Source organism: Perca flavescens, chromosome 12 (assembly GCF_004354835.1).
Source record: "Perca flavescens isolate YP-PL-M2 chromosome 12, PFLA_1.0, whole genome shotgun sequence".
Lineage (NCBI taxonomy): Eukaryota > Metazoa > Chordata > Actinopteri > Perciformes > Percidae > Perca > Perca flavescens.
In genome coordinates this window covers 1,578,059-1,599,629 of record NC_041342.1, presented here as the reverse complement: position 1 = coordinate 1,599,629, position 21,571 = coordinate 1,578,059, and the positions used below count along the sequence as shown (strand labels likewise).

At 40.8% G+C, this 21,571-nt stretch overlaps 1 protein-coding gene across 8 annotated transcripts in view; it reads right to left on the bottom strand.

Moving 5' to 3' along the window:
- Nucleotides 1-21,571, bottom strand: part of pard3ab (par-3 family cell polarity regulator alpha, b) — a 334,540-nt gene that overhangs the window by 271,155 nt on the left and 41,814 nt on the right. For all 8 annotated transcript variants that reach the window (XM_028593795.1, XM_028593803.1, XM_028593796.1 and 5 more), the window contains exon 2: nucleotides 11,735-11,836. In XM_028593795.1, the coding sequence (XP_028449596.1) occupies nucleotides 11,735-11,836 (102 nt within the window). The remainder of the gene's footprint in view (nucleotides 1-11,734; nucleotides 11,837-21,571) is intronic.

Below are 21,571 nucleotides of genomic sequence, written 5' to 3'. Positions count from 1 at the left end.
AGGAAAAGATGTTTTTGCTTTTCTCCCGACTGGTTTCGGCAAGAGTTTGATCTGATTGGTTGATTTGACCCGTCTATCACCAACATAGGTGGTGATAGACAGATGGTTTATCCAATCAGCTAACCAGGATTTTCGCCCCTTCCCAAAAGTTCCCAGATGGATATGCCGAGCAAATGCAAAGCGATCCATCTGGTGGAGTCAGGTTACGTCAAATCCCCCTCCAACCCAAAAATACTCCTCCCTCTTCCCGAAAGCACTCGTTTCAAATCTGAGAAAAATTCTCACATATTCACATTAGTCAGCATCTGCAATAACAAAGCTCAGTGGGATTTAGTTTCACAGCATCTCTGTATGTGTGTCTGCATGTGCACACACACACACACACACACACACACACACACACACACACACACACACACACACACACACACACACACACACACACACACACACACACACACACACACACACAAAATCAATATCAACTACAGACACAACAAATATACTGTAGAGACATCGATCGATATGTGTAAACACTTTGGTGTTTTTAGGCTGTCAGCTGAAACAGGCTCAGTACTGTAAGTGAGGGTGAGGAGGGCCATGGCGCTCTGCTGTGATGGACTGCTAGCTGGTCTCAGACTCCTCTCACACCCTGTGCATGCTGGGAGAGCCTGTAGCCCACCGCCATCTTTTACAGGAGCAACGGTTCGATGGATGCTGAGGATGGTTTTACAGCACTAGTCTGCCACCAACTGTTGAAATGACAGATTATTCATCATCTGCTACTACTTAAATAAGCATATGTTTGCAGTTTATATGATGATGCACGAAATCTCTATCTAGTGCTCATAGAGGATGTAAGTAAGTATGGAGTAGGGATTAGAACAGATTTTCAGTACCTTTCTCACACGGACTGAAATGTGTTTGTACCACAGTGTATGAATTATCAAGTGAATATTTTTGCTGAATCAGCCTTTATTAGCTTGACAGTTAAAAGATGAAGAATGGGGCGTCTGGGTGGCTCGGTTGGTGGAGCGTGCACCCATGTGGGGCGGTTCATTCCAAAGGAAGTATGACAGAAGGGGCTAAATAAATGCTATTAAATATATTTGAAATCAATTCACCAATCAACCAATCTTATATTGTGTAAGAAGAGAGCCTCAAAGCAACTAGCTGTGTCAGTAAATACTGGCCCAACTTTAAACAACAGTTGAGACGCCTCACAAGGATCAAATCCACTCCGCAGGGACACCGGCCAGTCCGTCTGGTGATATTCTGCGACATAGCAGACAGAAGAAACTCCCCTGGGCCCCTCCGGTCTGTCGGTCTCCTGGTCTCCTACCCAGCGAGACGCGTCTATATTCAGCTCAGACCAGGATATCGCCTGGATCAAGAGCAAACACTCACGCAAAGAAGAAAACTCATACGACAAATGCATAGATCAGAATATGAACACACACACACACACACACACACACACACACACACACACACACACACACACACACACACGAAAAGTGTGTGTGTGTTTTTTTTCAAGTAGATCAGAAACACAGCATTTAGAAAAAGAGCGGCTAAAATCTTTAAAGAAACAGTTGGGAAATAGATGCTGACACGAAAACTAGTTATTCACACTTTACAAAATATGAAAGTAAAACTTTAAGCACGTGTTAAAAGTGTTTACATTGTAACTGCAAACTAACAAATATGAACAGCTGTAACAACGGTTCACACAGAGTTAAAAAGTCAGTGTGTCTGTCGCACACCAGGGCACCACACTGACCAGGGTCAGACTAGTCAGTGATGGAGTAGCAGCAGGTGCAGCTGTGTGGCACACCCTGACAACACACACACACACACACACACACACACACACACACACACACACACACACACAGATAGAGAGGAATGTGGTGATGGCACAGCCCAGGTGCCATCATCAAGGGCCGTGACATCGCTGCAGGAGGGTGTGTAGGGACAAGTGTGTGTGTGTGTGTGAGAGCGAAAAGAGTGTATGACAGAAGATGACATCAATGTGTGTGCCTCTGTGGGTATGTGTGCATGTGAACATCCTGACAAGTATCTATAAATCTACAATTTTTGGTTGTGGTTTTGTCTGGTTGGTTATGTGTTTGTGTACAAGAACACAATAAGACGTCACACAATAGGCCGTTTCATTGACAACCCCTCCCCCCCCCGCCACACAACCCTGCGGGAAATCACCGGATTGCTTTTGGTGTCAATGTCAGTGTTAGAATGAGAAGTGGAGAAGAAGGAGAGGAAGGATGATGAAAGGATGGAAAGATGGCATCTGGTGAAAACATTGGGTAAGTCCGAGGGCAAGCTGCCACTTTTCCTGGCATGGGTGATCTATACTGTAACAGACGCACACTTTTATACCTGACTCTGACAGATGAAGAGGAGCGCCACACCTTCCTCGAATAACTCGAATAATTCGATTACACAACTAGCCTGCAACATGCTACTCTGCTAATACTGATGTGTTACCAACAAGCTAAAACGAAAGCTGTCGGTTTGTAGTCTAACGGTTTATTAGTTTGCTTCTAATCTTTGGAAACTTAGCTGCTGCCGGAGATAAACCGGCTCCTCCCCCCAGCATGGCTATTTAATATGCACGTGAATGACGTCATCATGCATTCTTTATTCTTTCTCCTCACCATATAGATATATCTATGCTCCTCACTGTGTATTAGGCTTCTGAAAGTGTGTCCCCCAGAACAGTGTAGTTGAATAGCCCTGCTGTAAGCTTCATACAGTCACATTTACCCTCTGGTCAGTGAACAGCTCTTTTGCATATCCAGTGTGAAGAGCCAGAGGCAAGAAGGGGAATGGGGTTAAAAATATTAACATTTGGGCCACCAAAAATGTACTTTAGTAATGTATTTTTTTTTTTAAGGGTCTTGGAATTTGGCAATAAAAAATGTTTTTTCTAAAAAAAGGAAACCTGTCTTTTTATATATATATATATATATATATATATATATATATATATATATATATATATATATATATATATATATATATATATACACACACACAAGCAACAGGTTTCCTTTTTTTTAGTAAACAGCAATAAGAAATATTTACTATTGCTGTTTACTAAGTATTTCTTACTAAGTATTTCTTATGCGATTACTCGATTAATCGATGGAATAATCGGTAGAATATTCGATTACTATAATAATAGATAGCTGCAGCCCTAACTACAAATGGATAGCGTATACTCGGATTCCCAGGATGAACACTACGTGCAGCCTGTGTGTTTCATTCCAGTGTAAGCTAATAAAAGTGGCCTTGTGTGATGGGCCAGTCATTCCTTCCAGTCTTTAAAAAGCTCTTGTGGAATGGCAGGGATGAGTCACAGCTGCCAGGACACCACCAGTCATGGTTAGTGGGACACCGAGTCAATCACTCCCTCATACATGCTCTACTCCTTTTCCTCAGGCCAAGCCTACACTAATGTGGACTGATGTGAAAATGCACCTTATTCGGTCCGTTTTGTGTTTTTCAAAGTGTTCCAGGGACTCAGCGAACACAGCGTCCCTCTTTCATTCCTTCAACCAGCTTCTTGAAAAGGTTGTCTTTTGATGTTTGCTCATATCAAAAAACCTGTTGGTATCTCATAAGTCTTTGATGATGTTTTAAAGTAGCTGTGTTTCTTTTCTTTTGAGCATGCTCCTCTACCACTGGCTGGTTGGTTTGTGTACAACAACCATAGCAACGCACAGCGCTGACCGTAAGCCGTAAACAGGCTCTACACTGCGGAAAACCCCCGATTGAGACACATATTCTGAATGCGCTGTATAAATGTCCAAAAAATGCCTCTAAAACCTGAATAATACCATAATATAATAATAATAATCGGAAAATGCTAAATTCTGAAAAAGGCCTTATTCAAAATATCCAAACGGAATATAATGTTTACATGACCTGAATCAAATTCGCAATATTGTCCTATTCGGAATAATAGTGGAATATTGGTGTGCATGTAAACATACTCTGTAGTCTTATGAATGCAGTGTTTTCCAGCCTTAAAAACACTGAAGAAAACAGAGATCTCTTGGTATGGCACGTACGGGAAAAATATAGCTTCTGATGTGAAATCATCAACATCACAGACATGCTTAGGTATATCTGTGTAGTGAGAATGTTTAGATGTCACATCCGGTGCCGTTTCAAAGCCTAATTTTTAGGACGGCAAATGGGTCACTTAATAAAATGACAGGGCTACAGGAGACTTGTGATGGTCTTTGTTTCACGACTGCCAACACCACTTTTCAATTGTACCAGTTGTGTCAAGTCTACATCATGAGGTTTAATTTATATATTCATAAAAAAAAACAGTTGATTGAGGTTTTCAGTATGTACACTGCATTTGGGAAACACAAAACACACACACACAGCCCAGTAGTCCACCAACACTGCCTACGCAGTGGTTTGAGTCAGACCCATAGCCCTTTGCTGCATGTTGTCCCCTCTCTTTCCCACATCCCCTGTCTATCTATACTATCTCATTAAAAGCTAATAAATAAAATAAATAAAAAGAAAGCAGACATTATGCACACACAAGCTGTGACTGAGAGAGATCAACACAGGTCAAACAGCTGTCAGGTACAGCTGTTGTGTTACTTTGTCCCTCTCCATCTCTCTTTGTCTGCACCCTTTCCCTTCTTTCTGCTTCTCAACATACAAAACACCCACCCACACTACCTGATGGTTCTTTAAGACTATCATATACGTACTATCATATGTGTAGCTGGACACAATTAGGGCTGAACGATTAGGGGGGAGAGGGGGGAATCTAATTGAGATTTTTCTGCCAGATATTGCAAATTTTTTTTTTAAGTTTATAGAAAAGTTCAATATTCATTGTGTAACCGATAAAACACATCATGGAGCATTATAACATGAGACACCATCTAAACTGCTCTATATTCTAATGTAAGGATGAAAACATGAATATGAATTGCCAGCAATAAGTGTTTTCTTTTAATATGCATGGAACATTAAACAGTCAAACACAGAACATTTATCACAAAAGCTATAGTTATAATAATAAATATTCCAATTAAACATATCAGTACTTTCCAGTAGACTGAAATGTCTGATCTGCCTCAGTTCAACAGCAGCAGCTACATATTACACCTTCTACCATCATGTTAAATAAAGTTATACAAAACTAAAAAATCCACTGAAAATAGGACATGTCTGTAAACAATCAAGTAAATATAATAAAAAGAGGAATACAAATGTTAAACCAAATGTTACAAACATTCAACTAGGGCTGGGCGATAAAACGATAACGATATGTATCGCGATAGACACATAATCAATATCAATAGAAAATGCGGTCGATAAAACGTTCGATAACTTGTTTTTCTTCATCAGAAGAAACCACAGGTTGTGAATCAAGTTTGGTTGCATGAACAAAGGCCCTCACTCTCTGGCAACCTAGCAACGTGGGGAGTGACACTCTAACAGCCAATCATGTAACAGTATCAAGTTTGGTTGCGCCACATCGCTGTCTCGTGTTCTTCAATAACGGAACCGGGCGTGGAGTGGAAAGTGAGTGCGGAGCGGCGAGGAAATCGTTGATAAAACAGGAAAAGTCAGTATGGCAGTTTTGGGGATTTTATAAGTCTGACCGTAGTCAGACCAATGTCGTCAGACCGTCGTCCCCACCAACACTGGTACTACCATAAACTTGTTTTACCACTTTAGCCGCGCTCACACTTTGGAGCACAGCCGTATCCGCCATCAACGTCCAACAACATCTGCAGCTGCAACACGGCACAAGCAGCAGACCACCATGGAGAGGTACTCTGCATCAGCGCCTTACTAAACACTACAAGCAGCAGACCACCATGGAGAGGTACTCTGCATCAGCGCCTTACTAAACACTACAAGCAGCAGAGCACCATGGAGAGGTACTCTGCATCAGCACCTTACTAAACACTACAAGCAGCAGACCACCATGGAGAGGTACTCTGCATCAGCACCTTACTAAACACTACAAGCAGCAGACCACCATGGAGAGGTACTCTGCATCAGCACCTTACTAAACACTACAAGCAGCAGACCACCATGGAGAGGTACTCTGCATCAGCGCCTTACTAAACACTACAAGCAGCAGACCACCATGGAGAGGTACTCTGCATCAGCACCTTACTAAACACTACAAGCAGCAGACCACCATGGAGAGGTACTCTGCATCAGCACCTTACTAAACGATACAAAGAAATAACAAAGGCAGACATGCTGAGCACTGTCCAGAAACCAGGTTACCAACCTAGCACTAAACCTGCAGAAAATAGTTCCTTCTCAGGTTTCTTATATTTAGCTAACACTTTGCACTATTTTATGACACTTTATTAAGCATTTCTTACTTATTCGTTAATTTTGCACCTTAATGTTAAGAGATAATTGTTAAGTGTTCATTGTGATTTTGGACCTGTTTACATTTTAATTATGTTTTCCATGGTTGTGTTGACATTTCTGCTTTTATAATTGAGGGGATTATAATCAGAGCAGGGTTAAGTTTTAAATAAAAATGTTTAAATTTAATATATTTTTCTCCTGGTCCTTATTTTAAATAGGTCATAAAAAATATCAATAATTATCGATATCGACCGATATGAAAAACTTATATCGTGATACAGTTTTCAACCATATCGCCCAGCCCTACATTCAACTAAATATTGCACATTTGATTAATCGCGTTTCACGATTAGCTAATCGCATTCTTTCAAATTGCGATTTCAATTATTGATCGTTCAGCCCTAGACACAATATAAGAAAAGTCTGGCTTCGTTTCATTTCCCCACGGCAGCAGCTGTGCTTAACATCAGCCGATATCTCTCTGAAGTCAGAGGTCAGGAACTAAACACACTTCTGGAGAGACATACACACCACCGCACAGAAGCTGGATTCATTTTCACACATACGTGTGCTCGAGGCACGCACACACTCAGACAGCTGTGCTCTCAGCAGATACAAACCGTGAACACAGACGCACACGGCAGGGATGTGGGCCAGCAGAGGCTATCAACTGGAGCTCCTCTGCTCTACCAGGCTGCTAACACTTACACACTGGGATTTAAAAAAGGAGTCTGTTTGCACAAAGAGTCCTGAGATGATAATAACAAAAAGCCCACAGTGGGCCATCAGGCCCTGTTGGGTTGTCATTTACTCTTTGTACTGTGTCCAGCGCCGTTGGCTTTGGTTGGACCATATCAGCCAATCAACCAATTGATCATTTTGAATCTCAGTCGACGAGAAAAAGCCATTTTTTTAAAGAGAAAGTCCTAACTTTATAGTGCTGACTGGAACTTTCTTTTTTACGGTTTTGGAAGATGATAGTGAAGTGAAAAAGTCTATGATAAGCCTGCTATTGACAGCACTCATCAGTCAGGATCAGCTTAGTGTGTCAGGGCTCTAACTGCCAAGACTCTGAAATCCAATACTACAGAAAAATAAATAGAGCACCAAAAAGATCAACCCACCACCTGAACAGCTGCTGGCTATGTGGCAGATAACCTAACCCACAGATTCTGCCTCACATTTTAATTCCACAATATCTTCGCAATGTCCTTTAAAGTTCCCATATTATGGAGAAAAAGAAAAAAAAAAAAATCACTTTTTCTGGGATAATGATGGGAAAAACCCATCCATGGTGTTCTGAGTGAAATACGGTTTCTGAATGTGTCCTGCCTTCAGTCTCCGGGGGAGCTGTTCAAAATCTGCACGGCTTTCTACGTCACTAGCCAAAACGAAGGGCCTAGGGGGCTAACGGTTAGCATGCTAGCTCGTTCTCAATTGTTGGAAGTGCGCCCTTGTTTAGAAGAAGTCTCCTGGCTAATCCTGCCTTGTACTGACTGAAGTTGGAGAAACAAACAGCTAGCTGATGTGATCTTACCTAGCTACTGAGCATGTGCACCTCCCAACAAAGATGGGACAGAAGTGAGATGTCTCACTCTGTAGCTAAAACAGAGAGCTGACACAGGGTGAAAAGAGGAGCTGCAGTAATGTGCAGTACAACAAAAATATAGTGTTTTTTGAAAATCAAACCATGTAAACCTATTCTGGTACAACCTCTACATACAATTATGAACCTGAAAATGAGCAGAATATGAGCACTTTAAACTATGGCGGTTTTGAGAACGGACTAAAATATATCTGTAACATCAGTGCAGAAACTGCCATGTATCAAAAGTTGGCATTAAATGCTTGGTCCGTTTTGTTCTTTGGTATTTTCTGACCTAACCGAGTCAAAATATTGAAATACCTGAATGTGTGACAAGTGCGTTAGGGGGAAGCAGAACTTGAATCAAAGAGAAGAACTCCGCTTTTTTGTTACATTGTATACATTTGATCCGGTAAGTTTTGGTTTCACACTGCAGTTATGCCAGCGCACTTTAAGCACTCTACATGACATAACTACGTCCTATCGTCATCACATACATGAGCCGCGTCTCCAACAGCTGTAGTTGATGGTATGTAGACGGGCTTCCCTGGCTTCTAATCTCTGTCGGAGTTTATTCAACTGACTGCTGGGGCTCTTTTTGTTTTGCTGCATTGTTGAAATTGAACACTGAATTGAAAATAAAAAGGCACCACTAAAAAAAACACACGAAAACACAAAAAATGTCTGAGTGTATTTTGCGTTATGTCGCGATGTGTTTATTGCGCCAGCTGATATTGCAATGACGATGGAAACCTTTCACTCACCACTCAGCAGTACACACGTTTTTAACAGTTTTCAGTTTGTTTGTAATTGATATGGGCATTTGAAGAGAATCATTGCATACCCCGATCCCCAAGGGCTTTGGCGTCAAAGCGGTGAGAGCAGTGTAGATTTGTGTCAGCGAGGCTGAAGGGTTGTCATGCATGAAATGCACACTAACCCCGCAGTGGTAAACGCCAGCAGGGACAAAGGAGTGAGGGGTACAGAAAGAGATAGCAGGATGACAGCTCAAGGAGAAGGCACACACCTACACACACACCTACACACACCTACACACACACACACACACACACTCACACACTCACACACTCACACCTGGAGGCCGAGAAACATTGACATAGTTGCAAAGAGAGAGAGAGAGTGCTGGCCTCCAACTGTGTCAACATTCCTTTAAGATTAAAACTGTCACCGAAGGAACTAGAAATTATTACCTAAAAATCAAGTTTTGCTTCAGTTATATTTCACATTAGGGCCTTAAAAGTCATTTCAAAACTTGACTGTATGGTCTCGGTAACTCTCGTGGTCTGTGAGAAATCAAACATTATATTCCTCACCCTTTGAAAATATGGTACAAGATTTCTGACCAGCTGCAGAACTTTCAATGTAAATAAATAAAGTGGAACAGCTCACCGATAATTATTGTCTGATTATATTTTCTATCATCGGTCAAATTAACTGTGTAGTACTGGTACTGTATGATTACTGTAAAGGAATCAGAGTGGTCGCAATGGCATGCCAGTGCTAACGCTTCACAAAGAACCTCCTTCCATAATAGTTGTTTTCTCTTTTGATTTGCATAAGGAAATGAGCACAATGAAAGTTATTGTTACTGCTATAAACTATCGTTGACGAAGAATACCAGTAATTGTTCACATTTAAGAAGATGGCACTACTGAATTTTGGAACAAATTTGGGGAGTTTAAGCTTGTACTGAAGATCAGCATCCACTTCCTGTTCTGTGCCATAAACCAACCAAGCAAATCCCCCTCCTCCTGTAATGAGTAGCTCACACCCCTAAACACCTGCGGAACTGCATCTCTCACACAGCAGCTTAACAGTGAGAAACGCCGCTGAAAATGTCCTTGTTAACATGGCTCATTGTATTGGATAAACTTAATATTGGAACCCTGATCGCTGGAGCAGGCTACTTTGAGACTTTATGTTACGGGGGCACTGGCCACCCTCAGACCCCCCCTAGAACCGCCACTGGGTGACAAGAGGTTTGCAAAAGGATTACGTAAAAAAACTTTCAGTCTTACAAGAAATATTTTTACCAGAGTAGAGAATGAGACCCTGTGACCTGCTGCTGTCACTCAGCATCTGCAGCAGCCCCACAGGCGACGGATGAACTAAGCCCTGAGGAAAAGTGGTTGTCAGCCGTTTGACACGGACAAGTTCAACCGGTGTGGGGGAAGGAGGACACGCAAAAAAACGCAGCTGGCCTGCGGCAAAAAGTTAAAACCTTTTGGAGAAACGCAACCCCACGTCACGCTGCGGTGGCCAATCATGTAACCGGGGATGAGACTGGTCGGTGGGTTTGAGCTGTGGGTTGAGGCGGTGTGAGAGTCCCGTACAGGAAACAGGAAACATCACTGCCTCCATCTCTGCCACAAGAACGTTTTAAAACACTAAACACAAGTTCTGAACTGTCGGGAGTCTGTGTAATAGCTGAAGGTTTCTGGCAACAACAAAGCACTCACCATGTCTCGCTTGCTTCTCTCTTGTCTATCTTGTCTCTCAGAGAAAGAGAAAGAGAGAGAGAGAGACAGAGAGAGAGTCTCTCTCGTGAAATAAAGCTGCTTTAAGTGCAGTCGGAAACATTGAGATCAATAAACAATCTGACGGATAACAGTAGTTGTGAAATATAAAGTCTACTTGTGCTACATGGGGGGGTTTAAAGAACAACAAGACGTCATTTGTAACACTCCCACACCGTCGGACTACCCTGCGGCAAATTGCCGGATCGCTGTTCATCTTGGACACTGGATATAATCGATATAATCGTGATATGACATAAGTGGTGTCTTTTCCTGGTTTTAAAGGCTGTGTTACAGTAAAGTGATGTACTTTTCTGAACTTACCAGACTGTTGTAACTCTTCTATTATTTGCCCATACCCACTTAGTCATTATATCCACTAGTGCTGTCAGTTAAACGCGTTATTAACGGCGTTAACGCAAACCCATTTTAACAGCGTCAATTCTTTTTTTTATCGTGAGATTAACGTTCTTTTTGGCCTAGCAAACTTTGTAGTTTTTTTCACATGCTGTTGCAACAACTAGTAACGTTAGAAAAACTACAACACCACACAGGATCTAGCTAGACCGGAAACACAACAACAGGCACGCCGCACACACTGGTTTGGGCTGGCGAGCCGGCCAAAGAGTAGCAGGCTAAGGTTCCGTTTTGAGTGGATGGCGAGCGCCAGACACCAAAATGGATGCCAATAACATTCTGAATGGAAAGTTTACTTTTAAAAAGTTGCCGAATGGTTCCACTGACAAGACCAAAAAACTGAGCTATCATCGCAGCACGTCCAGTCTGAAATACCACTTGATGGCGGAGCACACAGCTGATGGCCCAGCACACAGCTGATGCCAATTCTCCCCCCCTCATCAAAGCCAGGCGACAAAAGCACAAAGCAAGCCAATCCACTTTTCCATGTTGATAAGAACATTAAAATGAGAAAAAAAATAATTGGACAAAAATAAATCAAGGGACATTTAGAATAGATAAAAATGTGCGATTAATCACAATTAAATATTTTAATTGTTTGACAGCACTAATATCCACATTACTGATGATTATTCATCAAAAATCTCATAGTGTAAATATCGTCGCAATATCGCCGTTGATTTATTTGGTTAAAAATATTGTGATATTTGATTTTTTTTTCATATCGCCCAGCGAAAGTTTCACTTCATCAGCGCTTCAACCTTTGTTCATATCTACTAATTCAAGCGCCACTCACCCGGTCTTTGTCGTCGGCCACGTCGCAGAGAACATCGTCCAGGTCGAGGATGCCGCCGTCGCCGTGCTCCAGCCGGTGCACCAGCAGCCAGTAACTGGCATCCTGGGAAACCGAGGGACAGGAGAGACACAGGGTCAACACACACAGAGCCAAAAACCAGGCGGAAATCAAGCACACACAAAACTGTTAGATGGGTTTGAATTGCTCTCATCCAAACAGACATAATGTGCATAACATGATAATGAGGGTAAAATAAGAAATGTTTGATATTATTACGCTAAAGCAGCAGAGAAAGACAAGAAAAAAGGTTTGTATGACAAGTGATTAAAAGGGTAGTAGAACAATTTGACAGGCAGCACTGAGCAGAACAAAATGAGGTATGTGAAGAAAAGCTTCAATCCAATACAAATAATACAAGTCCGTCTGTACAAACGTCAAACACGCACTTAAGCATGACATTCATTTTGTCATCGTTGCCTCTTAAAGAAGGACGTTCACTCGTAGGGGCCCGAGGGGAAGCCCAGCCCAATTTCTTGTCAAATGTTTTGACATGAAAAACGCACGCGAAGGTCACATAGGGTTTAGTAGAAGGGGGGAGAAAAAGAAAGAAGTGCAGATGTGGGTAGGGGATGGGTGGATCAAAGCAGAACAGAGCAAGAAAAAAACAGAATAATAATAATAACTTTTATTTATATAGCTCCTTTCATGAAACCCAAGGCCACTTTACAGAATTACAGTGGCTATACTAAGGGAGGTTGTGGGCTGTGGTGAACAGGTGGTGTTTGAGGAGTTTTTTTAAACCTGTCCAGGGATGTAGCATTGCGGATATCTGCAGGGAGGGGGTTCCAGAGGGATGGGGCTGCAACACTAAAGGCTCTGTCTCCAAAGGTACAGAGTCTGGTGTGGGGAATGGAGAGCAGGCCAGGGTGGGGGCGTATGGATGGAGGAGGTCGGAGAGGTACTGCGGGGCCAGGGGCATGGACGGATTTGTAGGTGAGAAGAGGATTTTATAGTTGATGGGGGACTTAATTGGGAGCCGGTGGATGAGGGATGGGGTGATGTGCTGCCAGGTCTTGGTGTGTGAAAGAGTGGAAGAAAAGTGAGGCGCTCTATTTATCAGTATTCATACCAAACTGCAGCTCAAAGTGCTTTACACACAGCATTATGATATATATTATAAAATGAGAGGGCAATGAAAAGGTATAGTATTCCTTTCATCACAGTAAACACTGTCATTAATGGGATTTACAGATGCTAGATAATTGTGAAAATTCACCTCAGCGTCTTGACATGAAAAACGTGCACAGAAATATTAAAAATGACTGCAGCAATAAAGACAAAGACAGAATGCTTCCAGTGCAATATGTGCGAGTATGCATCAAATAAAATGTGTAGGTACGTGAGTGTGTGGGCATCATTTGACAAAGTTATGAGTCAAGGCGGGACTGCTTGGGTTTAACTCGCACACAGCAGCCGAGCGTTACAGCCTCATTAGCCACTTGTGCCGTTTCCAGTCCATTGCGAAACATGACGCTCAATCTTAAACAAAGGGTACTAGACACATTACACAGGTAGGGGTAAAAACACTTTAAATCACAAAGTAACACAAGATAAAAGGCTTCCCTGGGAAGAAGAAATGGAGACATTTGAAAAAGCAAAAAGAGAAGAATAAAAAAAAAGGAGGTGGAAGAATGGAATAGAATGCCTTTTTATCGTCACTATACATATGTACTGTATGTATTACAATTACTTTTTTTCCTGTGCCAACATGAACGTAAAATAAATATAACATGGAATAAATAAGTAGTGCAAAAAAAAAAAAGGGGGGGTAAGGTGCACAGTTCTGAGCCGCTATATACATATACAAAAATGTATATGGTTTTATATACAGTGTGATATGCAGTGTGGGTTATTGCACATTATTTGAATATTGCCCAATAGCGGTGATCATATTCAATGAGTACTAATAGAAGACTGGCAAAGGTACAGAAAGATGTAGAAGAAAGAAAAGCTAAGTAAATGTGTTATTGGGGAGGAGTTATTAAAAGTGATTTAAGTAATGAATATTGTTTATTTCGATATTCTCTGACTTATGATATTGCTAGTTAAGTGTTTAGATTTTGGTTGAATTCTTCAGACTACATACTAAAAATTGGCCAAGTATGTTAAATCTTGTAAATTTAGGATGGGAAACACGCTACAAATATTAAGTATCACTGTCCACGCTGCTCAAATGAAAGGGGATCTAAGGCCAGCGCAAACTGTCCTCCTAAACAACAAAAGGGACAAGACTTGTAAATGTGTGAATCCCTTAGATTTTATCATTTTAAGTTGGTAAGATGTAAGACTAAAATTACAAGTGGAGCAACAGAGCCACAAAAACTACAGCGTGTAACAGCAAAAGGAGAGAGAAAAGGCTGCATTAGTACTGTCTAGGCATGCTTTCCTGTCAGCTACACACACAGACCGTCAGACTGCCGTGACACACGTCATGGTTTGTGACAGCCTGTGTCACCGTGTGTAACCCCCGACAGAGACCCTGTGGAGTCCAGCTGATGGAGCGCAGCGTGAAAATCTGAATTTACACACAGATCCCTATTTAGGGCTGCTCGATTATGGAGAAAAAAATATATAATCACGATTATTTCAGTCAATATTAAAATCACGATAATTTAACACGATTACTTGTTGACTTCTGAAAGATGTCGCAATTATGGAACTTAAAAAACAACGGAAAAAGTTAAATATATCAACAGTAAAAAAAACACCTACAACTGTGAAATTTGTCTTTATACTTGTCCCATTTAAACTTTATTTTTTTTCCATTCAGAACACGAGAGAAAATAAGAGTTTACTTGCAAAACGAAATGAGCTAAATAATAGTTTCTCGATTATTCTGTTTTTGTGATCATTGGGAGCCAAAGTCATAATCACAATTACATTTCGATTAATTGCACAGCCCTACCCCTATCCCACTGAGAATTCCCAGTACTTTGATGTAGTGGAGGTTTTTAAGTTTGTCCTTTTTTTTCTAGGCATATCCAGACCAGAGCTTCTGCAAATCAAAGTTCAGCTGCAAAGTTATTATCTGTCACAGAAATGCAGGAAGTAGCTAACGTTCATGATATCTGCAAGTCAACAAAGCAATGCAAACAAATGACTTGTGTGTGTGTGTGTGTGTGTGTGTGTGTGTGTGTGTGTGAGATGGATTTAATCTTGTGAGCTTGTTGCTACTGTCTGTCATTTTCTTGTTTCCAAACTATTTAAAAGAACAGGGCCTGCTTTTCCAACTGTACTTTTCACAGTCCAAAATCTGTCTGTTACGCGTCGTGGGAAAAGAAGCCACAAATCACTGCTTTTAATCCAATTCATCCAAAAAACATTTTAGTTTTTGTTGTATGGAATGAATTGAATCTCCGGGATATCTTAAAAAGCCAGACAATTTCAATTATGGCACAAGAACACTGACAAATTATATGATATGTCACACAAAAGTGATTCATGCACTTTTTAAAAAGTAAAGATGTTCCCAAACATGGAGCGGATAAAATGAAATTATAAAAATATTTGAGCTATAATTAGAAGACTATCAGATACAGTATGTGTCACATGTGCCCTAAAATATCTGGATGGAGCCTCATGCACACAAACAAGAAGAAGACATGAGGATGCCAGACTGGAGACCTTAGTTTACATTTAAAGAAGTGGTGTTGTGATGGTGTTGATATGTGTGCGTCTGTAAGGGCTTATTATGTGTGGAGGTTGCTTATATCAAGTTTATAGTATGTGTCTGTTGGGACTGGGCAGGGTAGGCCACATCAAAGAGTGTGTCAAATATTGTGTGTCAATCTGTGGAGCCAAGTTTATTTGGTAGAAATAGCTCACAGCAAATGTCACAATGCCAAAACTTTGACAGGAGACTGAGTCACATAGTAAACAAAGTTATAGTATGCCATGCACGCACGCACGCACGTCATTTAAGTGCCTAAACTTAACTGTTGTTGCCGCATGACGCTCAGTTTTTGTTGCGTACACATTCCTACTATATCATACGAACCCGTTTATGAGAAGGAGTTGACCATTCACACGTCCAGCAGTTGCAGAGCAACCTGATTTTTCATTTGGACCCGCATTCATGGCACAAATTCTCTCTCTTTTAACTTTCAACTTCTGAGGGAAATATCGGTCTCTTTAGCTGCTAAATGCTCCCCTGCTAGTTGCTACCTGTGTCTCTGTGTGTTGTGCTTTTTTGTTGCAATTTTTTTCTATTGTTGTCTTTTAGCAGTGAGATGAGAGCCTGCAGCGCCGGCATTGGCCCTCATCAGCCCAGCAGACCTGGAAGCAGGCCAAGGCCGAGACGCCAGCTGCGTGAGAACCAAGGTCCAGGTCATGGGCTCATATTATTATTATTATTGTTCAAAACTGGCATTAAAGTAACTTGAAAGTAACTATTTAGTTACTTTCAAGTACATTTTTAAATGCTCAAATGTGACCCCACCTCCACCCCTCTTTAACGGAACTTAAAATACATGTGCATGTTCAATTATTTATGATAAATCGGAATATTATAATGAAATGGACACTTAATACAATACATTATTAACAGAAACAATGTACACAAATCTAAACTATTTTAATGTTGCTGTGGGACAAAGTGAGACTAGCCTCCAATTAAATGCCACGTATGTAGATATTATGTTTATATAGTGGATCGATACAAATAATACAATAGATGGTTGGAGGGCGGGCAGTCGGACGTGCTAACCCGGAAATGGCGACCGGGATGAGCGCGGCGAACAGCCTTTCAAAATCTGACCACAATCTTTTAAACTGAATTTTGTCAATCTGAAACGAAGACAGATTCAGCAACTGCATGGCCTATTTCTCGAAACGTGTTACTGAAAACATGTTTGGTGAACTATCTTCGTAAAATATGAGATTGTATTTTGAATGAGCAGCCATTAATGCCCGTTTGTAACATCCGGGAGCAGCCAGACCCACGTGACGCGTTCGTCCAATCAGCTGCAACTACGCGTGCTTTCCAACACCTGCCCAACTCTACCTTTGATTGGCTTACCATGAAATTTTACTCAACCTCAGCCAATTGTCAGCATTTATGCGCTTGTCTCGTGCACTGCCCACCAACCAAGGAGGAACAGTAAAAAAAAACTAGAGATCTAGTTGGTCTGATGAAAAAAACTGCTTCAATTATAGTAATGCTCCGCATTTGTTGGCAGTAACTGCGTTATTAAGATGGGAAGAGTAATCAATTAGTAATTTATTTTTCCATTAGTAACGCAGTTATTTATAATGCCGTTATTCCCATCACTGTTCAAAACATGGAACAGAATTATTTTACTTGAGATTAAGGTTACATTTACATTGCTACGTTTTGGTTTAACCGATTAATCGACCGATAGTATTAATTAATTGATACTGGATAAAACAGTTGACAAAATACATACATTTTTTTCAAAAAAAGTCCAGGCGCTTTGTCCAATAATCAAAATAATAATGTCATATTTATTGATATTACACCCACAGCAATGCTACACAAGCATGTGTTGTCTAAAACAGTTCTCCTACATATTTGGAGTCATCCAGTGCAAAAAAATAAACATAATGAGCATTATAATTCATATAAAAGGACAAACTATTTACATTTCTTCAAAAAAGACCCAAATGTATGCCAAATCTCCAAACAGTGACGCCATTCTTCTCTGTAGAATGGTTTAGATCTAGCCTGATGTGGTCCTACTCAGATTCTAGTCAGAATGTGAGTCTGAAACCGCTCCATTGGGCTGTGATTATGGGGCGTGTTCCAACAGAACCAGCAAAAAAAATGCATCTGCATTCATTGGATAGACCTCCAACCAATCAGAGCAACGGAACTCAACACTGTGTATCGTCTCCATAGCAACCACTCTTTGCACAATGCATTCGTTCTAACTTCAGACTTTTAGACTTTTTTGAAGCTGGATATATCATTTGTTTCTTGTAAATATAAATGTGGATAACGTTAGTGATAGTGACATGCTCGCTACAGATGCATTTCTAGAGATGGATCGAAAACACGTTTTATTTCTCTGATTCACGGCTTTGTTCTAGCGCCGCGCTCACTTTCTTCACTCACTCTCTATGTCTCTCCACCATATAACGCTCTCTCTCTCCAGTCTCTCTTTATGTCTCTCCACCATATAACGCTACCGTGCTTTCGGGCAGTTGTTGATGCTCCTCCGCTGAGGATTTTAAAATGAATGCGCTGTCGATTCTACACATCTCAATTCTCCAGCGGCAGCCACTAGACGGATTGTGGACTATTTGGGTCGGACTTTTGTTCATTTTTGTCAGTGTTTAACCGCTTGAGGTTAGTTAGCCTACTGCTAATGTTTAGCGTCATCTCAGCCTCGAAAGCAAACAAACATACTGTTGTGCTGTTCTTTCTTAACTAATGCAGCATCTATTCAACAAATTAATAACTTTATAATGATATGACAAAATGTACTGCATACATACATTTTTGCTGTCGATGCTTTAAACGCACATCTGATGTCGCACAGCATGTGCTCTCCGTGCAGCGCGCAGTAACAACATCAGTGATAGTTTTTGTTTCGCCTCTAGAGGAGCTATTGTAATGATGCCAGCAGACCCTTCTCAGCTCTACTGTGTAATGAATGACAGCGTGCGCTTCTCAGCCACTCCAGTAACGGACGCATGGATTTTTGCCGATAAAGATAGTTCCACCAATCAACTATCGGTGCCGATTAATCGGCAAAACCGATGAATCGGAGATTGTGGAGAAAGCCAGAGTATATGCACTGACGCAGGATATTCTATTGAGAATGAGGACATACGTCACGATTTGGAAGGTGTCTGAGCCCGTCCACCATTTTGGGATCCTACGCTAACGGTTGCCAGGGGCAACAGTGTCAGAGCAACACAGACACGGAGCTGGAAAAGACGGCTGAAGGAATTATCGTTAAGGCGTTTTGTTCTCTTAATACATCCATAGTTTAAACAGAGAAATTACGAGAAAATTAAGAAGAAGGCAGCAAAAGAAAAGGGCCCTTACAGGGACAAACTGATAGGAAAATGGTCCAGTATATTAATCAGTTAAATTAATATTATTAATATTAACCCACTAAAAGTTCAGTTTTTGCCGCTGACAGACTCAGATTATTATTCTAAGTGTCTGACAACATTATGAAAGGATCCCTACAGAGATAGACCTTTTAGTTAAAGAGTAAGATCCTTTTAGTTTAACATGAAACAGCCCCGAAATCACTATCACCAAACTCCACCAGACTCCATGTAAATAATCAGTACTTTTATCATCGTAAAACACACTTCATTCAAAGTGGACAGAAACTAAATAAAACTATCAAAAGCCGTCTTGGTTCATCTTTCCACTTTTCCAACAATCACGACTCTGGTTTGGTTGAAATAAACTCTTAATTCACCCATTTACATGTGGAAATATGCAGGCTCTATACACGCTAAAAGTCCTGATTATTTACATGGAGTCTGGTGGAGATATGCTGGCTCTATACACGCTAAATGTCCTGATTATTTACATGGAGTCTGGTGGAAATATGCTGCTCTATACACGCTAAAAGTCCTGATTATTTACATGGAGTCTGGTGGAGTTTGGTGATGGTGATTTCGGGGCTGTTTAAAAATAGTCAGGAATTGCAACAACCTCCTCTGCTACCAACACAAACAATGAACGGTTCTGGTGGGTATCCTCCCAAAATGGCGGAAGGGGGCGGGGCGCTGTGTAGTGACGTCATCTCCACATTCTCAATAGTGGAACAATAACTTTATTCATTTATTAAAGAAGACACCTGAGCACAAGCCCACAGTATCGGTTAATCTCTAGAAAATACCATTTAAGATTTTTTTTGGCCTTTATTTTTGACAGGACAGCTGAGACATGAAAGGGGAGACAGAAGGGGGAATGACATGCAACAAAGGGGCCACAGGTCGGAACCGAATATGCGGCCGCTGGGTCAAGGACTGAGCCTCTGTAAATGGGCGCACACTCTACCAGGTGAGCTACCCAGACGCATCCTTGTATGCTAAATTTAATTTAAAATAATTAATTTATACAATTCAAGCAGATTGGTTACAGCTATAAAAAAAAGAAAGAAATGTAGTTAGCAACATTGTAGCATTAAAATAAAGTAACTGTCAGACAGCAGGGCTTGATATTAACTTTTTGAGGCACTTGTCCTTCGGACAAGTACATTTACATTTCACTTGTCCATGAACAAAAGTCACTTGTCCGGGTAAAGATTTATCATTTTATACATTTTTTTGTGTTTTGCTAATGCAGAATTTTAACAAACTGTTGAAAGCATCCAAACTCTATAAACATTAATACAATTCAGTTTAAACAGTAGAAACAAACGTGTCCCAAGAATAGATTTCCCCTAGATCTCCAGACTCATAATACAAAGTTATACTTTGCACGCCGGTGTGCAGAAGTTAATATATTGAGATTCTAAGTGAATATTTTAAAGTTTCTCATTACTTTCAGATTCCTAGTCAATATTCTAAGTTACTATGTCAATATATTGAGATATTTTGAGATATTGAGTCAATATATTGAGATTGTAAGTACATTTTTTGAATGTTCTCATTGCTTTGAGATTCTTAGTCAATATTCTGAGTTACTAAGTCAATATATTGAGATACTGAACCAATATGTTGAGTTACTAAGTCAATATATTATGATATATATTGAGATTAAGTAAATATTTTATAGTTTCTCATTACTTTGATATTCTTTGTTTATATTCTGAGATACTGAGTCAATATATTGAGATACTAATTCAATATTTTGACCAGAGGTAGTGGTGACTTGAACTTATACTATATCTAAAATAATTTTGTAGACATAACAATGGATTTAGACTAAATGTTGGTGTTAACGTTTTTTTTTTCTTTCTACAATTTCACTTTCTACCCGGCAGAAAGTTACCATGGGATCCTTTAAAAGGTGTAGCTATTTTACAGTTGATTATTACCTGATATTTAATCCTGCAAGTCACAGAGCTGAGGTTTTACAATAACTGACGGACAAACGAGTAGCGGAGCAGCTAGTAACGTTACGAGGCAGAGAGCCAGCCGTCAAGAGTCAAATTAACTTCATGCTTCATCCGCACAAAGCACACTTCTATCGCCACGAGTGACAGCTTTATTCGGCTTGTTTTCTGTGAACGATGTGGGGACGGCGTAACGTTAAAGCGTAGTTAGCATGCTAACGCGTTAGCTAACTAACACCGGCTGCCTGGCTTGCTGGTTCCGCGGTGCTTTCATGCTGAATCGCTTACAGAGAATGAGCTGAACAGTGGGCTGGGTCTAACGTCAGCGGTCCGCTCACCCGCTGCTGCTGGGTCTAACGTTAGTTAATGTATTTTTTTCAAATCGGTAAAGTAAAATCTGTAACATAAACGGAATGAGTGGCACATAACGTATATAATGCTTCATCCACACAAAGCACATTGCTATCGCCACGAGTGACATCTGTTTTCAGCTTGCTTTCTGTGAACGATGTGGCGAGGAGGTAACGTTAAGGTGGAGTTAGCAAGCTAATGTTAGCCAACTAACACCGGCTAGCTCGCCGTGCTTTCATGCTGCTTCGCTTACAGAGAATGAGCTGAACAGCGGGCTGGGTCTAACGTTAGCGGCCCGCCGACCCACTGCCCGGTAAAATATGTATTTGTTTCAATTCTGTAATATAGACGAAATGAGTGGCACATAACGTGAACTAACATGGCATTTTGTTTTGTTAGAGTTTTAACTTGTCGAGTGGGGCAAGTAAATCTCTCTTCC